The sequence below is a fragment of the Pelmatolapia mariae genome, linkage group LG20 (assembly GCF_036321145.2).
Source record: "Pelmatolapia mariae isolate MD_Pm_ZW linkage group LG20, Pm_UMD_F_2, whole genome shotgun sequence".
Taxonomy (NCBI): domain Eukaryota; kingdom Metazoa; phylum Chordata; class Actinopteri; order Cichliformes; family Cichlidae; genus Pelmatolapia; species Pelmatolapia mariae.
The window spans coordinates 29,609,437-29,624,575 of NC_086244.1; the positions used below are offsets into that span (position 1 = coordinate 29,609,437).

General features: G+C 41.5%; 3 protein-coding genes across 3 annotated transcripts; 2 read left to right on the forward strand and 1 right to left on the reverse strand.

The window, feature by feature from the left end:
• The first annotated feature begins 2,544 nt into the window (after positions 1-2,544).
• ttll9 (tubulin tyrosine ligase-like family, member 9) lies at positions 2,545-7,521 on the forward strand. The gene is made up of 14 exons (XM_063465038.1): positions 2,545-2,600; positions 4,343-4,374; positions 4,427-4,550; positions 4,705-4,816; positions 4,913-5,098; positions 5,239-5,307; positions 5,390-5,480; positions 5,649-5,689; positions 5,775-5,862; positions 6,116-6,174; positions 6,297-6,493; positions 6,895-7,008; positions 7,236-7,360; positions 7,451-7,521. The coding sequence occupies exons 1-14, from the start codon at positions 2,545-2,547 to the stop codon at positions 7,519-7,521; spliced, it is 1,365 nt and encodes a 454-aa protein (XP_063321108.1).
• A 364-nt stretch (positions 7,522-7,885) lies between these two features.
• fam217ba (family with sequence similarity 217 member Ba) lies at positions 7,886-11,714 on the reverse strand. The gene is made up of 4 exons (XM_063464392.1): positions 11,217-11,714; positions 11,015-11,114; positions 10,801-10,865; positions 7,886-10,710 (listed from the first exon to the last, which is right to left on the reverse strand). Exons 1-4 carry the CDS (start codon positions 11,321-11,323, stop codon positions 9,273-9,275), a joined length of 1,710 nt encoding a protein of 569 aa, XP_063320462.1. The 5' UTR covers positions 11,324-11,714; the 3' UTR covers positions 7,886-9,272.
• Positions 11,715-12,010: 296 nt separating this feature from the next.
• ppp1r3da (protein phosphatase 1, regulatory subunit 3Da) lies at positions 12,011-14,657 on the forward strand. Its single transcript, XM_063464394.1, has 2 exons — positions 12,011-12,222; positions 12,492-14,657. Exon 2 carries the CDS (start codon positions 12,520-12,522, stop codon positions 13,411-13,413), a length of 894 nt encoding a protein of 297 aa, XP_063320464.1. The 5' UTR covers positions 12,011-12,222; positions 12,492-12,519; the 3' UTR covers positions 13,414-14,657.
• The last annotated feature ends 482 nt before the right edge of the window (positions 14,658-15,139 follow it).

Consider the following 15,139-nt stretch of genomic DNA (forward strand, 5'->3'; position numbering starts at 1 on the left):
TCTTTAGCCATATGTGTGAGATAGGACAATGTGGGAAAACTAACAAGTAATTTGTGACAATCCTTAAAACTCCCTAAAAAGCCTTCAGTTGATGCTGCAGCGGGAATACTGACAGGAACTAGAAATAGAGAGAATATTTCTCCCAAATTGGCTTCTCTTCATTGGCTCCCTGTTAAATTCAGAATCAAGTTTAAGAATCAAGTCTAAGATGGGTCTTGAATCCCCATCTTATCTAAAAGACCTCATAGTACCACGTTACCCTAGAAGAGCACTTCAGGCTCAAACTGGTGGTTTACTTTTGGTTCCTAGGATCTTTAAAAGTAGAATGGGAGGTAGAGCCTTCATTTTCAGGCCCCTCGTCTGTGGAACCATCTCCCAGTTTGAATTCGGGAGAAAGACACCCTCTTTACTTTTAAGATTAGACCTAAAACCTTCCTTTTTGCGAAAGCTTATAGTTAGAACTGGATAAAGTGACCCTGAATCCTCCCTTAGTTATGTTGCTATAACCCTAGGCTACGAGGGGCTTCCATTGATCTACTGTTTCTTGTTCACTCACCTTTTTCTCTCTATGTGCTTATGTACTCTGCATTTAATTATTAGCTATTATTAATGTCTGGCTCACTTCCACAGGGTAATTTTTGTCCTGTGTCTCTCACCTCTGACCGGTCATGGTGCATGCGCCTCTAGTTCCCTTAGCTGTCTTCACTGAGTGACTTACTTTAGGTGTTTCCTCTGGATGCAGACAAGGGTTTCAACCAATTTTTGTAAGACTGCAGAAATATGTATGGCTGTGCTGAACTTTCCACGAACGGAACATACTTCCAAGGTGAGGATTATAACACTAAACACAGCAAGATAGCGCTCAAATGAGTAGCAGCTGATCCCGTCTACCCCAGAGATTTCCTGCTTTGCGGTATTGTTGTTGAAGAGCATATGGTTTACCATGACTGATGACTAGCACTTGCTGGAAATTGTATGACCTCCGTGATGCTTCACATTAAGTTGGCGGTATTGTGGGTATGCAAAACCCACAGAGTGGTTGAATCAATATTGTCAAACTAAAACAGTCACAGAGGGCCTGTGAAAGAATGACCTAAATTTGAGATGACAGTTTAAATTGGAAAATAAAGTTGGAATTTAACTTCATATCCACAGAAGACACAGGGTGCATGTTTAAAAGAGAGAAACCCATGTGGATTCACCCCCAAATACAATTTGCATTCCAAGACACTTGTGATCATGGAGCTGGTTTTTTTCTTGTTGCATAAAGACTTAAACATAAGCGGTTAGCCAAAATTACAGGCAACATGCATACAGCTACTACTGGAGACTGATAGAAAGTCTCTCTACAGTGAGTGCCAAACCAAAACTGTTGCACAGACACAAATGCAGGAAATGTGTCTCAGAATAAAAGCTTGCTGAAACACTGGCCTCTGATTGGCACCTATTGCTTAACTTATTATCAGGGATTAGGAAACAAAATTTTTGCACACACTGGGTTTTGAAAAGCAAGGGGAAAGAGTAAAGCCTGAATGTTTCTTAAGAAACACAAAGGACTAAAACTGACAACGGGACACTATAATTTAGTGTTGTTTAAAAACAGTAAGGTTGCTGGTTGTAGGAAAAATGTAAAAAGGTATTAGAGGTAACCTAAAACAGGCTCAAGTTTCATACAGCTTTCAGTATCTGCACTTACTTTTCACAGAGGAAGGTTGAAAACACTAAATCACGTTAGCATTTCTGTTTAAGCAATTTGTCAGTTTTCAGTCATCCTACATGTAATTGCGGTATAATCACACGCTCATTTAATTATTACACATGGCATGCACAGTCGGTCGGGGGTGGTCCAAATATTTATTGCCATTTGGAGACCAAATTAATACGTGCATGTTTTTACTTCTGCGCCTCAGCCAAGCAGATGAAGGTTAAAAGAAAACTGATGCCATTTTATAGCCATCTGTTTTGGATTTGAAACATAAAAATTTGCCATTTGAGCAGATTTGATCTAGCCTTCATCTTTGTGATAAAAAAGGACCCAATAATTACAATAAAACCCCCTCATAATGGCTCACAGTCTAATGTGTTCCTTAAATCATTCATTGCGTTTTGTAACAGCTGTCATTTCAATGAGGCTTTGAGGCTAGGTTTTGGTTTAGCTTGAATGCCATTCATTTTACAATTTGAGAGGTTTTCAACATTCATCTTAAAGTCTTCTTAAATAGCCTGATCAGATTTTATTTACATATACATATAAACCAGAGTGTAAAGTATGGATGATTGTTTGAGGTGACAAATAGTAATGTGCCAGTTTATTTAACTTTTCACAGAAATGTGAGTCCAGCGTAAGCTCTCCTCACTTTGTTGACAGTACGCTGAAAAACAACAAATGTCAATGTTTTTGCAAACTGGCTATAGCTTAAAAAGAGATACTTTCCACGTACTGTAACCCCAACCCACCACGGATTTTTTTTTTTAAATGAACATTAACAATAACCAAAGGATCAATGAGACTGTGGCAGGGGTGTGGTCTCTGGCTCTGCTGCAATGGAGGGGTGGTACGGTAAGATCACGGGGCTGTGCCGGGAGGACGGAGAGGACAGGTGAGATGGCTTACAACTAATGAACTCTGCCCCTTTCTAGTGCCTGGACTCAGGAACGAGCGGTGTGCTTTCTGTGGGAAGGAGCTGGAAAATATATTCGGTGCCGAAGCAGTGGGAATGCTATATTTAAAAATAAAGGTGCTCAGAGTGCGTCACTTTGAGCACTTTTATTTTTAAATGTGTGGGTGTTGAACACGGTGTGGGTCCTGATCATATCACAGAGACATTAAAAAAAATTCGAGGAAAGTAATGACACTTAAATGAGCAGGCTTCGGTCACAAAGAAAAATATGCATATTAGATACAATCCATTAATCCTCTGCTTGTTGGGGTTTTGCTCTCTAATATTGTAGGTCTTTACTTTGCAGTGTATATATGCACGATGAGGGGACTGTTATTGTTGGTTAGCGTTATATAAATTAAATCGAACTGGATGAGCTCAATTAACCATTGACAGAGCACTGTGTTCTGTCAATTTAAGAAGCAAGGGATTAAAGATCAATCCATAGTGATGGCAGTTCACTAAGTGCAATTCCTGTCTCTGGTTTTTGTTAATGGATTATGGCAGGATTATACACTAATAATAATAATAATAATAATAATAATAATAATAATAATAATATAGCAGTATTAGCTTCCATTTATATATTTGTTGACAGATAAATAATACAAATATGTAAATAATGCAATTGCACATTAATTCGTTTAATTTAGCAGGGAATAATAAATGTTAAATGCTGATAAACAAAATACTATTATTGATTAACATATGCTACAAATGCACCATTTGGCCCACTCATTGGAGTTTTGGCGCCACTAAGTGGTGAATTGATAGAACAGATTCTTAATAATAAAGATAATAATGATTACTGTTTTCATCATTCTTTAGAAGCTTTTGTATGCCTGTTATTTTTAATATGTTCTCCATATTATCGGGTTAACGAGCAGCTCATGAGACCCAGTCATAGATGCTGGTGCAGGACTGTGATTCAAATGAGCTGGATGAAAACCTCACATTATTACAACCTTCGTGAGCGTTTTATGTGTCGTTTCAGAATACCGCTTCTGCTTGAAAAAATAAATCTCCGTCTTCTACGGGAAGCACACTAGGACATTCTTCCGACAGTATGGTGCAAGGTTGCCATGGTAACATTGTTGTTAAACACTGTTGAACAGTAGCTAAATTTTGCTATTGTAGCTAGTACGCGTTACATTTTTAGTGTTTTTAAAAATACACGTGAAAGTAAGAAAAATACAGTAATAGTAATTTCCACAATTTCCTCTGTTTTTTGCGGTCAGGGCATCCATGTCAAAGTATAAGGTAAACCGAAAGAAGCGACATTGTTCCCATAACAAAGATGTGGATGTGGCATTGCCTAGCTGCTAGAGTTATAACTTACTTACGGGATACACAAGCTAATAATTTAATAATAAAAGCAGAAGAGTGCTGTTCAGTGTTGTATTCAGTTGTCTGAAAATCACTCGTTGACTTTGGGTTATCCCAACTTTGTGGCCTTAACGCTGAAATAAAATAGTAACACATGAGAGCCACAAATTAGGAGGAAGTTGGGGTTAAGCAGCCATTTGCCAATTCTGAAAAATTGCTTATTGACTACATTTTTCAACATCTTACAACTACACACTCAATTACCAATTGAGCTTGAAATTGTCAAGTGTTTGTAAAGCTAAATTTTGTCACTCCTCACAGTCACTGAGTTCTTTTTGCTTCCTTTACCTTTACAGGCATATGGATACAAAGGCTCATATGAAGAGCGGTAAGTGTTGTTCGTAATTTGATTGTACATTTAAAAATACATGTACTGGCAGCACTGACTGTGATGCAGTGTTTCCTCAGGGAAGGAAGAAGCTGTGTGCGCTACAAATGTGGCCTGCCTTGTAACACCATACAAGATGTCTTGCACCAAAGACCAAACTGGATTGAAGTTAAAGAGTGAGTAGATTGATATTTTAGAAAGACTCTGTGGAATTATCTGCAGGATTGCATATATAGAAGGAAATCAGGAACATTCCCCAGAGAATGCTACACCAGGGATGGATGGCAGTGGTGTCTTTGATCCTGCAGCTTTCTTTTCTCCTCCTCACAGTGATGGTGAGTGGGACTTCAACTGGTGTGATGTGGGATGGCTGAGGGAGAATTTTGATCATACATACATGGAGAAGCACGTAAGGATAAACCACTTTCGCAACCATTATGAGGTGAGTTATCATCAGCCTGTGGTTTCATGTAACTGTTAAATGGACATTTTAGTGGTAAACAAGTCATTTCCTTTGTTTCTATGTTTTGCACTACAGCTGACTCGCAAAAATCTTATGGTGAAAAACCTCAAGAGATACCAGAAACAGCTTGAAAGGGAGGTCGGTCGCATAGAAGCATCCAACTGTGATTTTTTCCCTTGCACTTTTGCACTTCCCAGTGAGTATCATCTCTTTGTAGAGGAATTCAATCGATGCCCTGGCAGCACCTGGATCATGAAGCCGGTTAGTTAAAAAACAAGCAAAGAAAAAAACAAGTAACCAGGTGCAAAAACAACAAAAAAAAGTTTTTATGACCTCAGAAAGTAAAAATAAGTTATAACCATGTTGCTCCGATGTCATGAAAATATCTTTCTTTTGTCTAGGTTGGAAAATCTCAAGGCAAAGGCATTTTTCTGTTCAGAAAACTGAAAGACATCATAGAGTGGAAGAAGGTGGGGTTATGTAAAAAACTGGTTGTAAGTTAAACTGCTAAAAGGAGACATTTTGAGAGTCTGATTGATAATACTCACACAGGATGGTTCCCGCTCAGAGGAACAGAAGGACGGAGTTCAAGTTAAAAGCTATGTGGCACAGCGCTATATAGAGAACCCTTATTTAATCAATGGTAATGAGCATGCTAAAAAAATACACTTTAATATAATTAATTTACAGTTTCATTTAACATACAATGAAAATTGACAATACTTTGTTTAGCAATGTTAACTGTAGTCGATGAGAAAATAGAGGCCCATATCCTTGCTTCATTACTTTTTATGCTTTTTTTCCCCAACAGGCAGAAAGTTTGATCTGAGGGTCTATGTGCTGGTCACATCAGTATGTATTGATCCCTGTAGCTTGCATAGTTTTATATAAAATGTAAAATCTGCTGCATGTTAAAATCAGTTTGTCTCTCTTTCAGTATGTACCCCTGAAAGCCTGGTTGTATCGAGATGGCTTTGCGCGCTTCTCAGGCATTCGCTTTTCCCTCAGCAGTATTGATGACAAGTGTATCCCTTTTTCTGCTATTGTTGATTTTTTTTAGCATTAAATTGAATGCTGATACATTTACTAATATAAATTTAGCCCTGGGTTATCAGCATAATAAATGTAGGCTCTGTCTAATGAAATAGTCATGTAAAAATAAATTTTAAATAGCTCAGTTTGGCCACATTTCCGAGACTGTCACATCCTAATTTTCTTTTTGCTTTTGTCCATGTTGAATCACATCAGTAAAGTTTTCTCCTTAGCACCTATTTTCAGATATGCATCTCACCAATGTGTCTGTTCAAAAAACAGCACCTGACTATGATCACAAGAAGGTGTGTAATTCAGGAACCTCAAAGAAAAAGAGCTCATGTTACATTTACATGTTCTGAAACATGTCTGTTTTAAACAGCTTTTATCTCTTTATTGCTGCATTGTTTCATCCAACGATAAGCAGGGATGCAAGTGGCAGATGCAACAGCTTCGAAGATACCTGACCGCAAAACACGGCAGAGAGATGGTAGAAACCCTATTTAAAGAGATGGACAACATCTTTGTCCGCAGTCTGCAGAGTGTACAAAAGGTCATTATTAATGACAAACACTGCTTTGAGCTCTATGGTTATGACATACTACTGGATCAGAACCTCAAACCGTAAGTCTATAAACACATGCCAACACAGTGCACTATCATATTTACGTGTATTTCTAAACATACACTGCTAAGCCATGCATGCTCACGCTTAAGAATTTTTGGGTTTCTCAGTGGCCTGAAATAACTTGTATTACATATTTATAAAATAAAACTGAAATAAATACCTAAGGTAGGAGAATTCACTAGAAATGCATGAATAACCACAAACGAAATGCTCAGCATATCTGATAAGCTGAGAGCTGGGCTGTGTTAAATTACAGCACACGGATTAATTAAAGCACCTCTGTCCACTGCAAATACTAGCCATCCTTAATGAACTGTCTGCTGTACTCGTGGATTGGCCCACAGTGGCATGAAAGTAAATGTTTGCTGAACATAATCAACCCTTCATCTTTCCGCAGGTGGTTAATTGAGGTGAATGCCTCTCCATCACACACGCCCAGCTGTCAGGAGGATTACGAGATGAAATGCAGACTGCTGGAAGACACTTTGAATGTTGTGGATATGGAGGGAAGGTAAAGACCTCGTTCGTATGTTTTTCCGTTTTGTCATTAGGGAGCAGAGTTTGAGGGCTTCCCCTCCCTGCAGTCATTTTATATGGTCTGAGCCTGGATTATAGCACATTTAAAAGTTAAGAATGTGGGTGTGAAGAAGCACTTTTGAAAAGCTTACCAACATTAAACATCTTACTTCCATTTCCTTTTTTTGCATACTGTGTTCTAATGGACTGTTTTCTCCTTAGGCTCACTGGGAAGGAGAAAAGAGTGGGTGGCTACGATCTCATGTGGAATGATGGTCCTGTCTACAGAGAGGATGCCAACCTACAAACATTTGCCAGCTCAGGTTTCACAGCCAACACACACCTAGGTAGCCTAAATGTGCTGCTCCTGGTTTTTGTTTCCTTTTCTTTTCGAGGCAACAGTAATTCCCATTCTAAGAACCTCTTCTTTGTTGCAGGGTGTGTAAACGACAGAGAGAAACAGCTTCGCCAGCTTCTAAAACCATTTCCATGCCAAAGGAAGGCATAATCAGGTTGAGATTTTCTACTACAATGCTGCTACTCCAGTACTTAGTGTTAAAGATCGAATGATCAGGGTGGCATTGAGGGGTCTAATCAAGCAGTCAGCTATGGGGAAATACATCTCTAATGCTTTATACAGTTATCTGTGCAGATCTGCTGCTTAAATTCTACTACAAACCATGTAACAACCCTACATTACATTCAACAAGAAATACACCAGTACAGAGGGTTTTCTTTTGAATCCAATAATCAATGTGCTTGAATGGCAGCATGTGTTTGCATATTTGCATGCACAATGTCAATGACAAAAACAGGTGCGAATCTAGCATCATTTCAGGTGCTTCAAAGAATGACCAACAGACCAGTGCCGCTTGTGTGCAAAACATTTATTTCTATGCCTTACAAATACTCGCATTCAACATTGAGAAAATACTGTACATACCACAATCTTTCTGCGTGCATGTCGATGTAATGTACACATTTAGAACAACACTGCCACTCCAGGCCCCTTATCTATGGCTTTGATAGTTTACATAGATATTTAAGTTAAGAGGTGCAGTCAGAATAAGTAGCACATTTACATTGGTGTCGTGTTTTCATGAATCAAGTGCACATAGTAATCACAAGAAACATAAAATACTCATGTAAACACAGTGTCCTACAGACGTCAAGTATGGGATATGGAGGTGATATGTAGAACATTACAGCCTAGTAGCTATGATCCTCTGAACTTCCATTGAATCCTGGGAATGACACAAAGTTACATTCAGCTCTTTTTCTTTGTGTTTTTCTTTTTGTGCGTGACAGTGTAAACAGCAATGATGATGGGGGGAAAAAAGAAGAAGAAGAAGAAGAAAGTACAAGTCAACCACAGCACTTCTGATAAATATAACTATGGCATATAAAATTTGGAAAAATATGCATTTACATTCGTAGCAAACATTACACCGTCTTCAATGATAGAAAGAGCTCAGCTCTATGCAAAATACAGTATATTATCATAACTACAATTCAAGCTGTTCAAACATGAAAAGCCCTTGTAACCGAAAATGTAAAACCATATCACAAATATATCTGGAACAGACCACATTACTGCAGTACCCCACCACTTACTGTGCCTCCTTTTCACCTAAACTTGCTTTAACTTAAAATGTGTCTTAAAACATGGAGGCACCAAAGGAACAATAAAAAGCAACATTGAGGAAAAAAAAATAAGAACATTGAAAACAAATACATTCCAACATTCAAAAATTGCACTGAAACAGCTATGGTCGTATTTGATGGTTGAAACATAGTGACCTCTGTTTATCTTCACTGTGGATTACTTATGCTGAAAACTGGCCAGCGGGACAGTAAATGCTTATTTTAACATTAGAGGATTACTGAGCAATGACTGTGCAGTGCAATAGTTTTACTTATTTATTTATTGTACACAAAAGCTTTACTTTTTTTGAATAATAGCAGTGTTCAGGCTCATAGTGAGCCATATAACTATAACTGTACATTCGGAATTAAATGCAGCGTATATAGTTCTGCTCTATTTAAATGTCGAGTTATCTTTGCTGTTTTTTTTCTGTATTCTAGCTGCACAATTGCTGATGGTTTCGACCTTTAAAGGCTGTACACCACTTACTGATTTAGCTGTACAACAGTTAGAACATGTTAGTATTACACAGTTTACACAGAAAGCAAGCATAGATTCAAGCTCCTGTACCGAGTAACCTCTAAGGAAAGCACTATATTGCAAGTCTACAGGGGTTACTTTGCGACAAAGTGCACATTTTTCGTTTTGCCGCACTGCTTACTACTGACTGGGGCTTTGGGGAGAGAGGACAGGTCTTTAGCAGCTCTTTTCATGGCTGTTTTAGAGGCCTGGCCTACTGCCTCTGTCTTCTGCCAGTCCCTCTCCTCTTTCTTGGATGTCATGGTCTCTCTCTTACTTGCAGCAAAAGCACGTTTCTCTGCACCAGTTGCTTTCATGCCACCAGCCTCCTTTTTAACATCTGTCTCAGAGTTAGCTCTGACACGGCTTTTCCTCGCCTGACCTCTGCTGTTTGGGTTAGTGCCAGATTCCTGGGGTAGCTTACGGGCATTGCCTGCAGCCTGCATTTGCCTGTGGTGACTCTTTCCAGCTGAGGGGCTAACTGGGGTGTGAGCCCCTCCCACACTTCCACCTTGCCCTCCTGGGCTCCTACCTTCTGTGGAGGGAGCTCGGGTCTCACTGCTGCTCCTTTTTGTCGGTGCACCGGGTCTGGCTCTGCGCTCAAGCAGTGGGCTGAGTCGTGAGTGGCGCTGGTAGGCATAAGCAGAGCAGCTTCCATTGCACAATGGGTAGCGAATGTGACAGTGAGGACAGACTGGAAAGCGGGAGACCTGGTGCTGGGTTGAGGCAGGTGATGGGGGGTTGTTGACGGGTGCAAATGGGAATGCTCGCTGGGTGTGCCGCAGCCCTTTTGGGGAGTTGAGTCGGGATGGTGGAGCTGTGTGAGGCCTAGGTTGATGAGCTGTAGTGGCAGAGGAGAAGCCCTGTGGCCTTGGGCGGCTCCCGGGCGGACGGCTGCTCTCTGCCTGCACCGTTTGAATCTGGAGCCACTCCAGCTGGAGGAGCCTCTCCAGGTACTTCTCTAAGGGCCCTACTGGCTTAGGCCGGGGGGCACCACGACCCTCTGTATGCAGAAACACTGCCAGCTGTCTCAGACTCCAACTGTTAAAGGGAGGAGGAAGAAAGTCTGGGTAACTGTAGCTGGGTTTCTCGTTCTCATCTTCATCACCCACTGCCCCATGGGGTCCCGGAAAGTCTGGGGGAAAGTCGCTAGAGTTGATGATCTCTGCCCGGAGGTTGAGATGGGGAGGGGTGCAGGGAGTGCATGGGGAGGGCAGAACTGGAAGCCTCTCAGAGTCCGACAGATCACTTGCACTGTCTGTGTCATCATCCTTGTGGTTGTAGTGCTGCTGGAGTGCCTCGGGAGTGGGAGCTGGGGAGTGTATCAGGGGCTGAGCTGGCACTTGCCGTACTCCTGATATCGGAGAGAGAGGCAGGGAGAGGGCTCGCCGATTTTTTCCCATCCCCCCACGGTTTTGCTGGAGCTCGCTGCTGCATTGGGACACACGTTGATTTTCTCGCTTTTCCTCCTTCCTGTGTGCATAAGATTGCTTGCGGAGCTGAGGTCTCAAATCCCCTCCTTCTTCTTCGGGGCTGTAAGGAGACAGACGAGGAAAAGCTGTTGGGGATTTAGGGATTTACAAAGTATTCGCAAAGCATGCACACCCCCAACTCCACTCTTACCTGGACACTTTGCTTGTATTGCGTGTAGTGCAAGACTTCACTCTGGCACCTTTTGATTGTGCACCCTGTAAAACAATCTCTCATTACTTCTGCTTTATGTACACAGGTAGGAACTCATGAGGCAACACTATCTTGCTATCAAATAATAAAAATAATAATAATAATGTTGTATACATTTACATCCCTTTAATTTATCAGGGTATCATTTACATACCCTGTGCACTGTTGTCACCGTGTCCTTATCTTGACCTGGTCCTGGGAGACCATTTTTCATTTGGCCCACAGATTTCTTCGTCTTGTTACCCTTCTTTGAACTGCAAAAACATAACACGGGCTTGTTAGGATCGCCTTCGCGTCAGGGATACAAATAAAAAGAAAAAAAACGTGCAATACCCGTCAGCGTAAACGAGGCCTACCTGGTTACTGTCCCGCTATTTTCGGTATTTTTCACCCGAATCTTCTCTTTGGAAACGACGCGTTTCAGTGTCGTGGATGCTGTGCGCTCCTGCATGATGGGCCCCATGTTGCAGCACAGTGGGGGATGATTGTTGCTTTCGAGTCCGACGCAGTTAAATCACACGGTAGCTAAAGGACCCAACCGACATCTCGGATCACATATTCCAGTCTGCTAATGAGGCTAAAAACACCCATTTTCTCAAAAATGCTGCAGTGCATCGTGCGTAGATGTCAAGCGTCCCCTGTATCCGCAGGTTGAAACGCGTCCTCCTAATCCCCGTCGTATGGCCCCGCTGCTCGATCGCAGATCAGCTTTTATTTGAATCGCTTGCTGACAGCTGGCGCGTCTCCTTCCCCGATGTCGTCCTCATCGCCATTACAAATGCGAGACGGTGACACGGCGCAAACGCTTTGTTTGGCTCGCCGTCCCAGTCAGATAGGTTTGTTTACCTGCTGCTGACTGGCTCGCCTGTTGGTGTCGAAGCGAGCGTCAGCGGTGCATCATGGGACTTGCAGTTAAAAGCGCGCTGGCTTCATTTTAAAGCGTTTGCGGAAGCCCCTTTTTTGCAGAGTCTTGCTTGCAGTCGATAAGCAAATGGAGTGCACAAGATGGGATCCGATGAGGACCGTGTCCCAGAGAAGGAGTTAAACAGCGTGAACTCGCACCCGCTTCATTTGAAGTACTCAATCACCCATGCGACATCATTCTGGTCCGTGTGTAGTTTCCTGTTAACTGCGAGCACGTCAGCTGATCTGTATAGACCTCACGTTGAATGCATGTATGGGATGTTGGAGAGCGATGAAGGGAGTTAGCAGTTACAAATCAGGCTACGCGGCTGCAACCAATAACAGGCACTACACGGTGCACGGAAACACGCAGCACTGATAATACTACTCTACATGGAGGATCGAGATTGGGCTGCTTCCTGCAGCTTATAAGTGACTGACGCTTCGCATCTTCACATGGTGAGGTGATGTCAACGTCTGATTGCAGCAAGTGATGTTAAAGGCAGTTTCAGGAATACTGCAGTCATTTAGAGAGGCAGAAAAAGACCGTATGCATGCATGCGGGCACGTACTTCCCGAGTACACGCCCACTCTTTACTGTTTAAACGTCAAAGTTGCTCTGTTGAAAGTTGCTTCACGGCTTGTTGCATTTAGTAAGCTGATGCTGAAGCTTATGCTTTTAACGCGAGTAAAATTTGCAGCTAACTAAATACTTCCCAACTTTACAGGTGAACTGAACCCCTGTTCTCACCACACATGGATAAAGGGTGGTTTATTGGACTTGAGAGGATTCCTCCAGCACAGTCTGAACAGAGGAGGTCGTGTGTTTCTATTAACCTGACTGAAATGCTCCGGGCTGACAAGCCTAATGTGCAGAAGAAGCCAGTTCCAATCCGCCCCCCGAGCCCCAGAGTTTCGTTCCCAAAACAACAGTTTCACCGCAGTTTCTCCTGTGAACCTACGCCTAAACCCATCATCCGTCAGCGGTCGCACTCGCTGCCTTCTGCCACTGACAAGAAGAAGCAGTGCAGAAGTGTTGGCGTACGGTTTGTTGACTCTTTGGGACTGGACCTGGAAGACGTCAAGATTTTTAAATCGGGAGAGGATCCACTTGTGCCCCATCATGTTACCTTTAGATTGTTGATGAGTGCAGAGATGGCAGATGGAAGGCATATGGAGATTTCTTTGCCATACCTGAAGCCAGCATTTGCCCAGCAACCTGGAGACCATCCAGGATTCCTGCATCGTCTCCATGAGCAGAAAGTTTGCCTTGAGAGAGTCCTGTGTTTTGAGCTGGGGGTCATCGGAATCACCCAAGTCCTCAATTTGGACTTTGAGAAAGATGTGACGGCTCGTTATTCTTTTACAGGGTGGAAGAGCTGTGCAGAAGCTAAGGCCTCTTGGGTGTCCAGCATCACTAAGAACTGTGAGGTTAGAATGGGCCAAATCAGCTGCGATACATTTCGTTTTCATCTGCCTGTACCTCCATTCCTGCAACCAGAAGCAGTGTTAGAGTTTGCCATTCAGTACAAAGTCTGTGGTGCTGAGTACTGGGACAACAACGATGGAAAGAATTATAAGTTAATTTGCAAGAACTACAAGCTCTCTGTGCCCAAAGAATGCGAGGATAGCATGGTGCACTTCACTTAGTATGCACACAAAAGGGAGAAGAGTTTGAGCATTAGAACACTTAATGATTACATGTAGCAATATCTATACAAAAAACACTCGGTAAACACATCATCTGTCAAGGCCGTTTGGGGTCATTTTTGCAATTTTTAACCATGTGCATAAAAATTTAATTTTTGAGCATGCTACAGCTTGCCATAAAATCCTTTGGAATTTGGCTTTTTTGGGGGTATTTTATGTGTAATGTTAATGGCAATAAGATAAAGAAATGCACTGATGGAGGCATAACTACACACAGGAAACTGTTCATGCTCTTAGTAGTGCTGGCATAGTAGCAGTTTGAATAAAACACACACACACACAAGTGCACTTACACCTGGTGCCAGCTTTACTGCCAGTTGTATTTTTGTTTGTAAAAATTGCACTGAATTGTTATATTTTCCTAATAAAAGTTGCACTTCAGTGTGGGAACATCCCGTACAAAATTTTTTGGTGAAAATGAAATTAATGGACTTCACAGTCCAGGCTTTCTACCAGCTGGATGTTGGTCTTCTGGACCGGTTTGCTGAGTTTTTAGGATCTGTATTTGGAAGTCAAATGTTGTCAAAACATGCCATAGATACAGTGTAAATGTTTCTCATGTGCTAAGCCATATTTAGCTTATGAAATGCAGGAGTCCTGCATCTCAAATGGGCTTGAAGATGCCTTTCTAAAAAAGCTGTTATGTGTATTCTTAATTACAGAATACTCTAACAAACATATTTTGTAAATATTTCAGCCATAGGAGAAATAAATAAATGACTTCACACTCGAGGGAAATGTAATGTTTTATCTTTGCAAAAGTGGCAGATTCTAAGTAGCAGTAGGCCTACCACACTGTGAAAATACCCACTACCAGCTAAAATCCTGTATTCTAAATCTTACTTAGGTGTGAATATGCAAGTATTATCGTGGGAAACATGCTTCCTGATTGTGTTTTCCTTTTATATGTGTTGTTGTTGAATTGCTGTTGCCCTGATACCTGTGTGTATTGCATTTCACTGCTGTAATGTTGAAAGTGGGGCTAAGTTTAATTGCTGCTGAGTAGTTTATTGCACAACAATGGGTTCTATAGGAAGATGTTAGTAGGGTTCCCCAAAAATTGATTCTGTTCATCTAGACGTAGTGTTTTCAGTTAGTAGTGTTATTGTCCTGTCAGAAAACAACCATGTTTTTAGCTTTGTAAGTTTTTTTTCTTTCTTTCTAAAGGTGTTTAAATACACTATGAGGACAAAAGTACTGTGTCGCCTGTCTCACTCTTTGAATTCATGTGTATAAAACCAAGCATCTATAGCCATGTGTTCAGGCTTAGCAAACATTTGTAAAAGAATTGGTAGATTTGAAGAGCTCAATTTGAATTTGAGCGTTGTATTGTAATAGAATGCCACACTTTTAAAGAGTCATTTCCTGGAAATTTTTCCCACCTAGATGTTCCAACATTAACCGTAAGAGGTATTTTTGAAAAGTGGAAGTATTTAGAAACCACAGCCACCCACGAAGTGGCAGACCATATAAAGTTACACACCGGGGTTGCTGAGACTTGAGGCACATGGTCCCTAAAAGTTGCGAACGCTCTGCTGACTCAGTAAGTGCAGAACTCCAAAACTCCTTTCGCACTAACATAACACAAGGCGCTTCTTGATATGGGTTTCCATGGCCAAGCATCTCCTGTAGGTGTAGTTTATCAGGAAGATATCAAGTTAAAAAT

Coding starts and splice junctions, on each gene's coding strand:
- ttll9 (XM_063465038.1), top strand. CDS start 2,545: ATGGAGGGGTGGTACGGTAAGATCACGGGGCTGTGCCGGGAGGACGGA. Junction 4,817..4,912: donor ACTTTCGCAACCATTATGAG/GTGAGTTATCAT, acceptor TTTGCACTACAG/CTGACTCGCAAAAATCTTAT. Junction 7,361..7,450: donor CACAGCCAACACACACCTAG/GTAGCCTAAATG, acceptor TCTTTGTTGCAG/GGTGTGTAAACGACAGAGAG.
- fam217ba (XM_063464392.1), bottom strand. CDS start 11,323: ATGGGGCCCATCATGCAGGAGCGCACAGCATCCACGACACTGAAACGC. Junction 11,115..11,216: donor AATAGCGGGACAGTAACCAG/GTAGGCCTCGTT, acceptor ATGTTTTTGCAG/TTCAAAGAAGGGTAACAAGA. Junction 10,711..10,800: donor AATACAAGCAAAGTGTCCAG/GTAAGAGTGGAG, acceptor GTCTCCTTACAG/CCCCGAAGAAGAAGGAGGGG.
- ppp1r3da (XM_063464394.1), top strand. CDS start 12,520: ATGGATAAAGGGTGGTTTATTGGACTTGAGAGGATTCCTCCAGCACAG.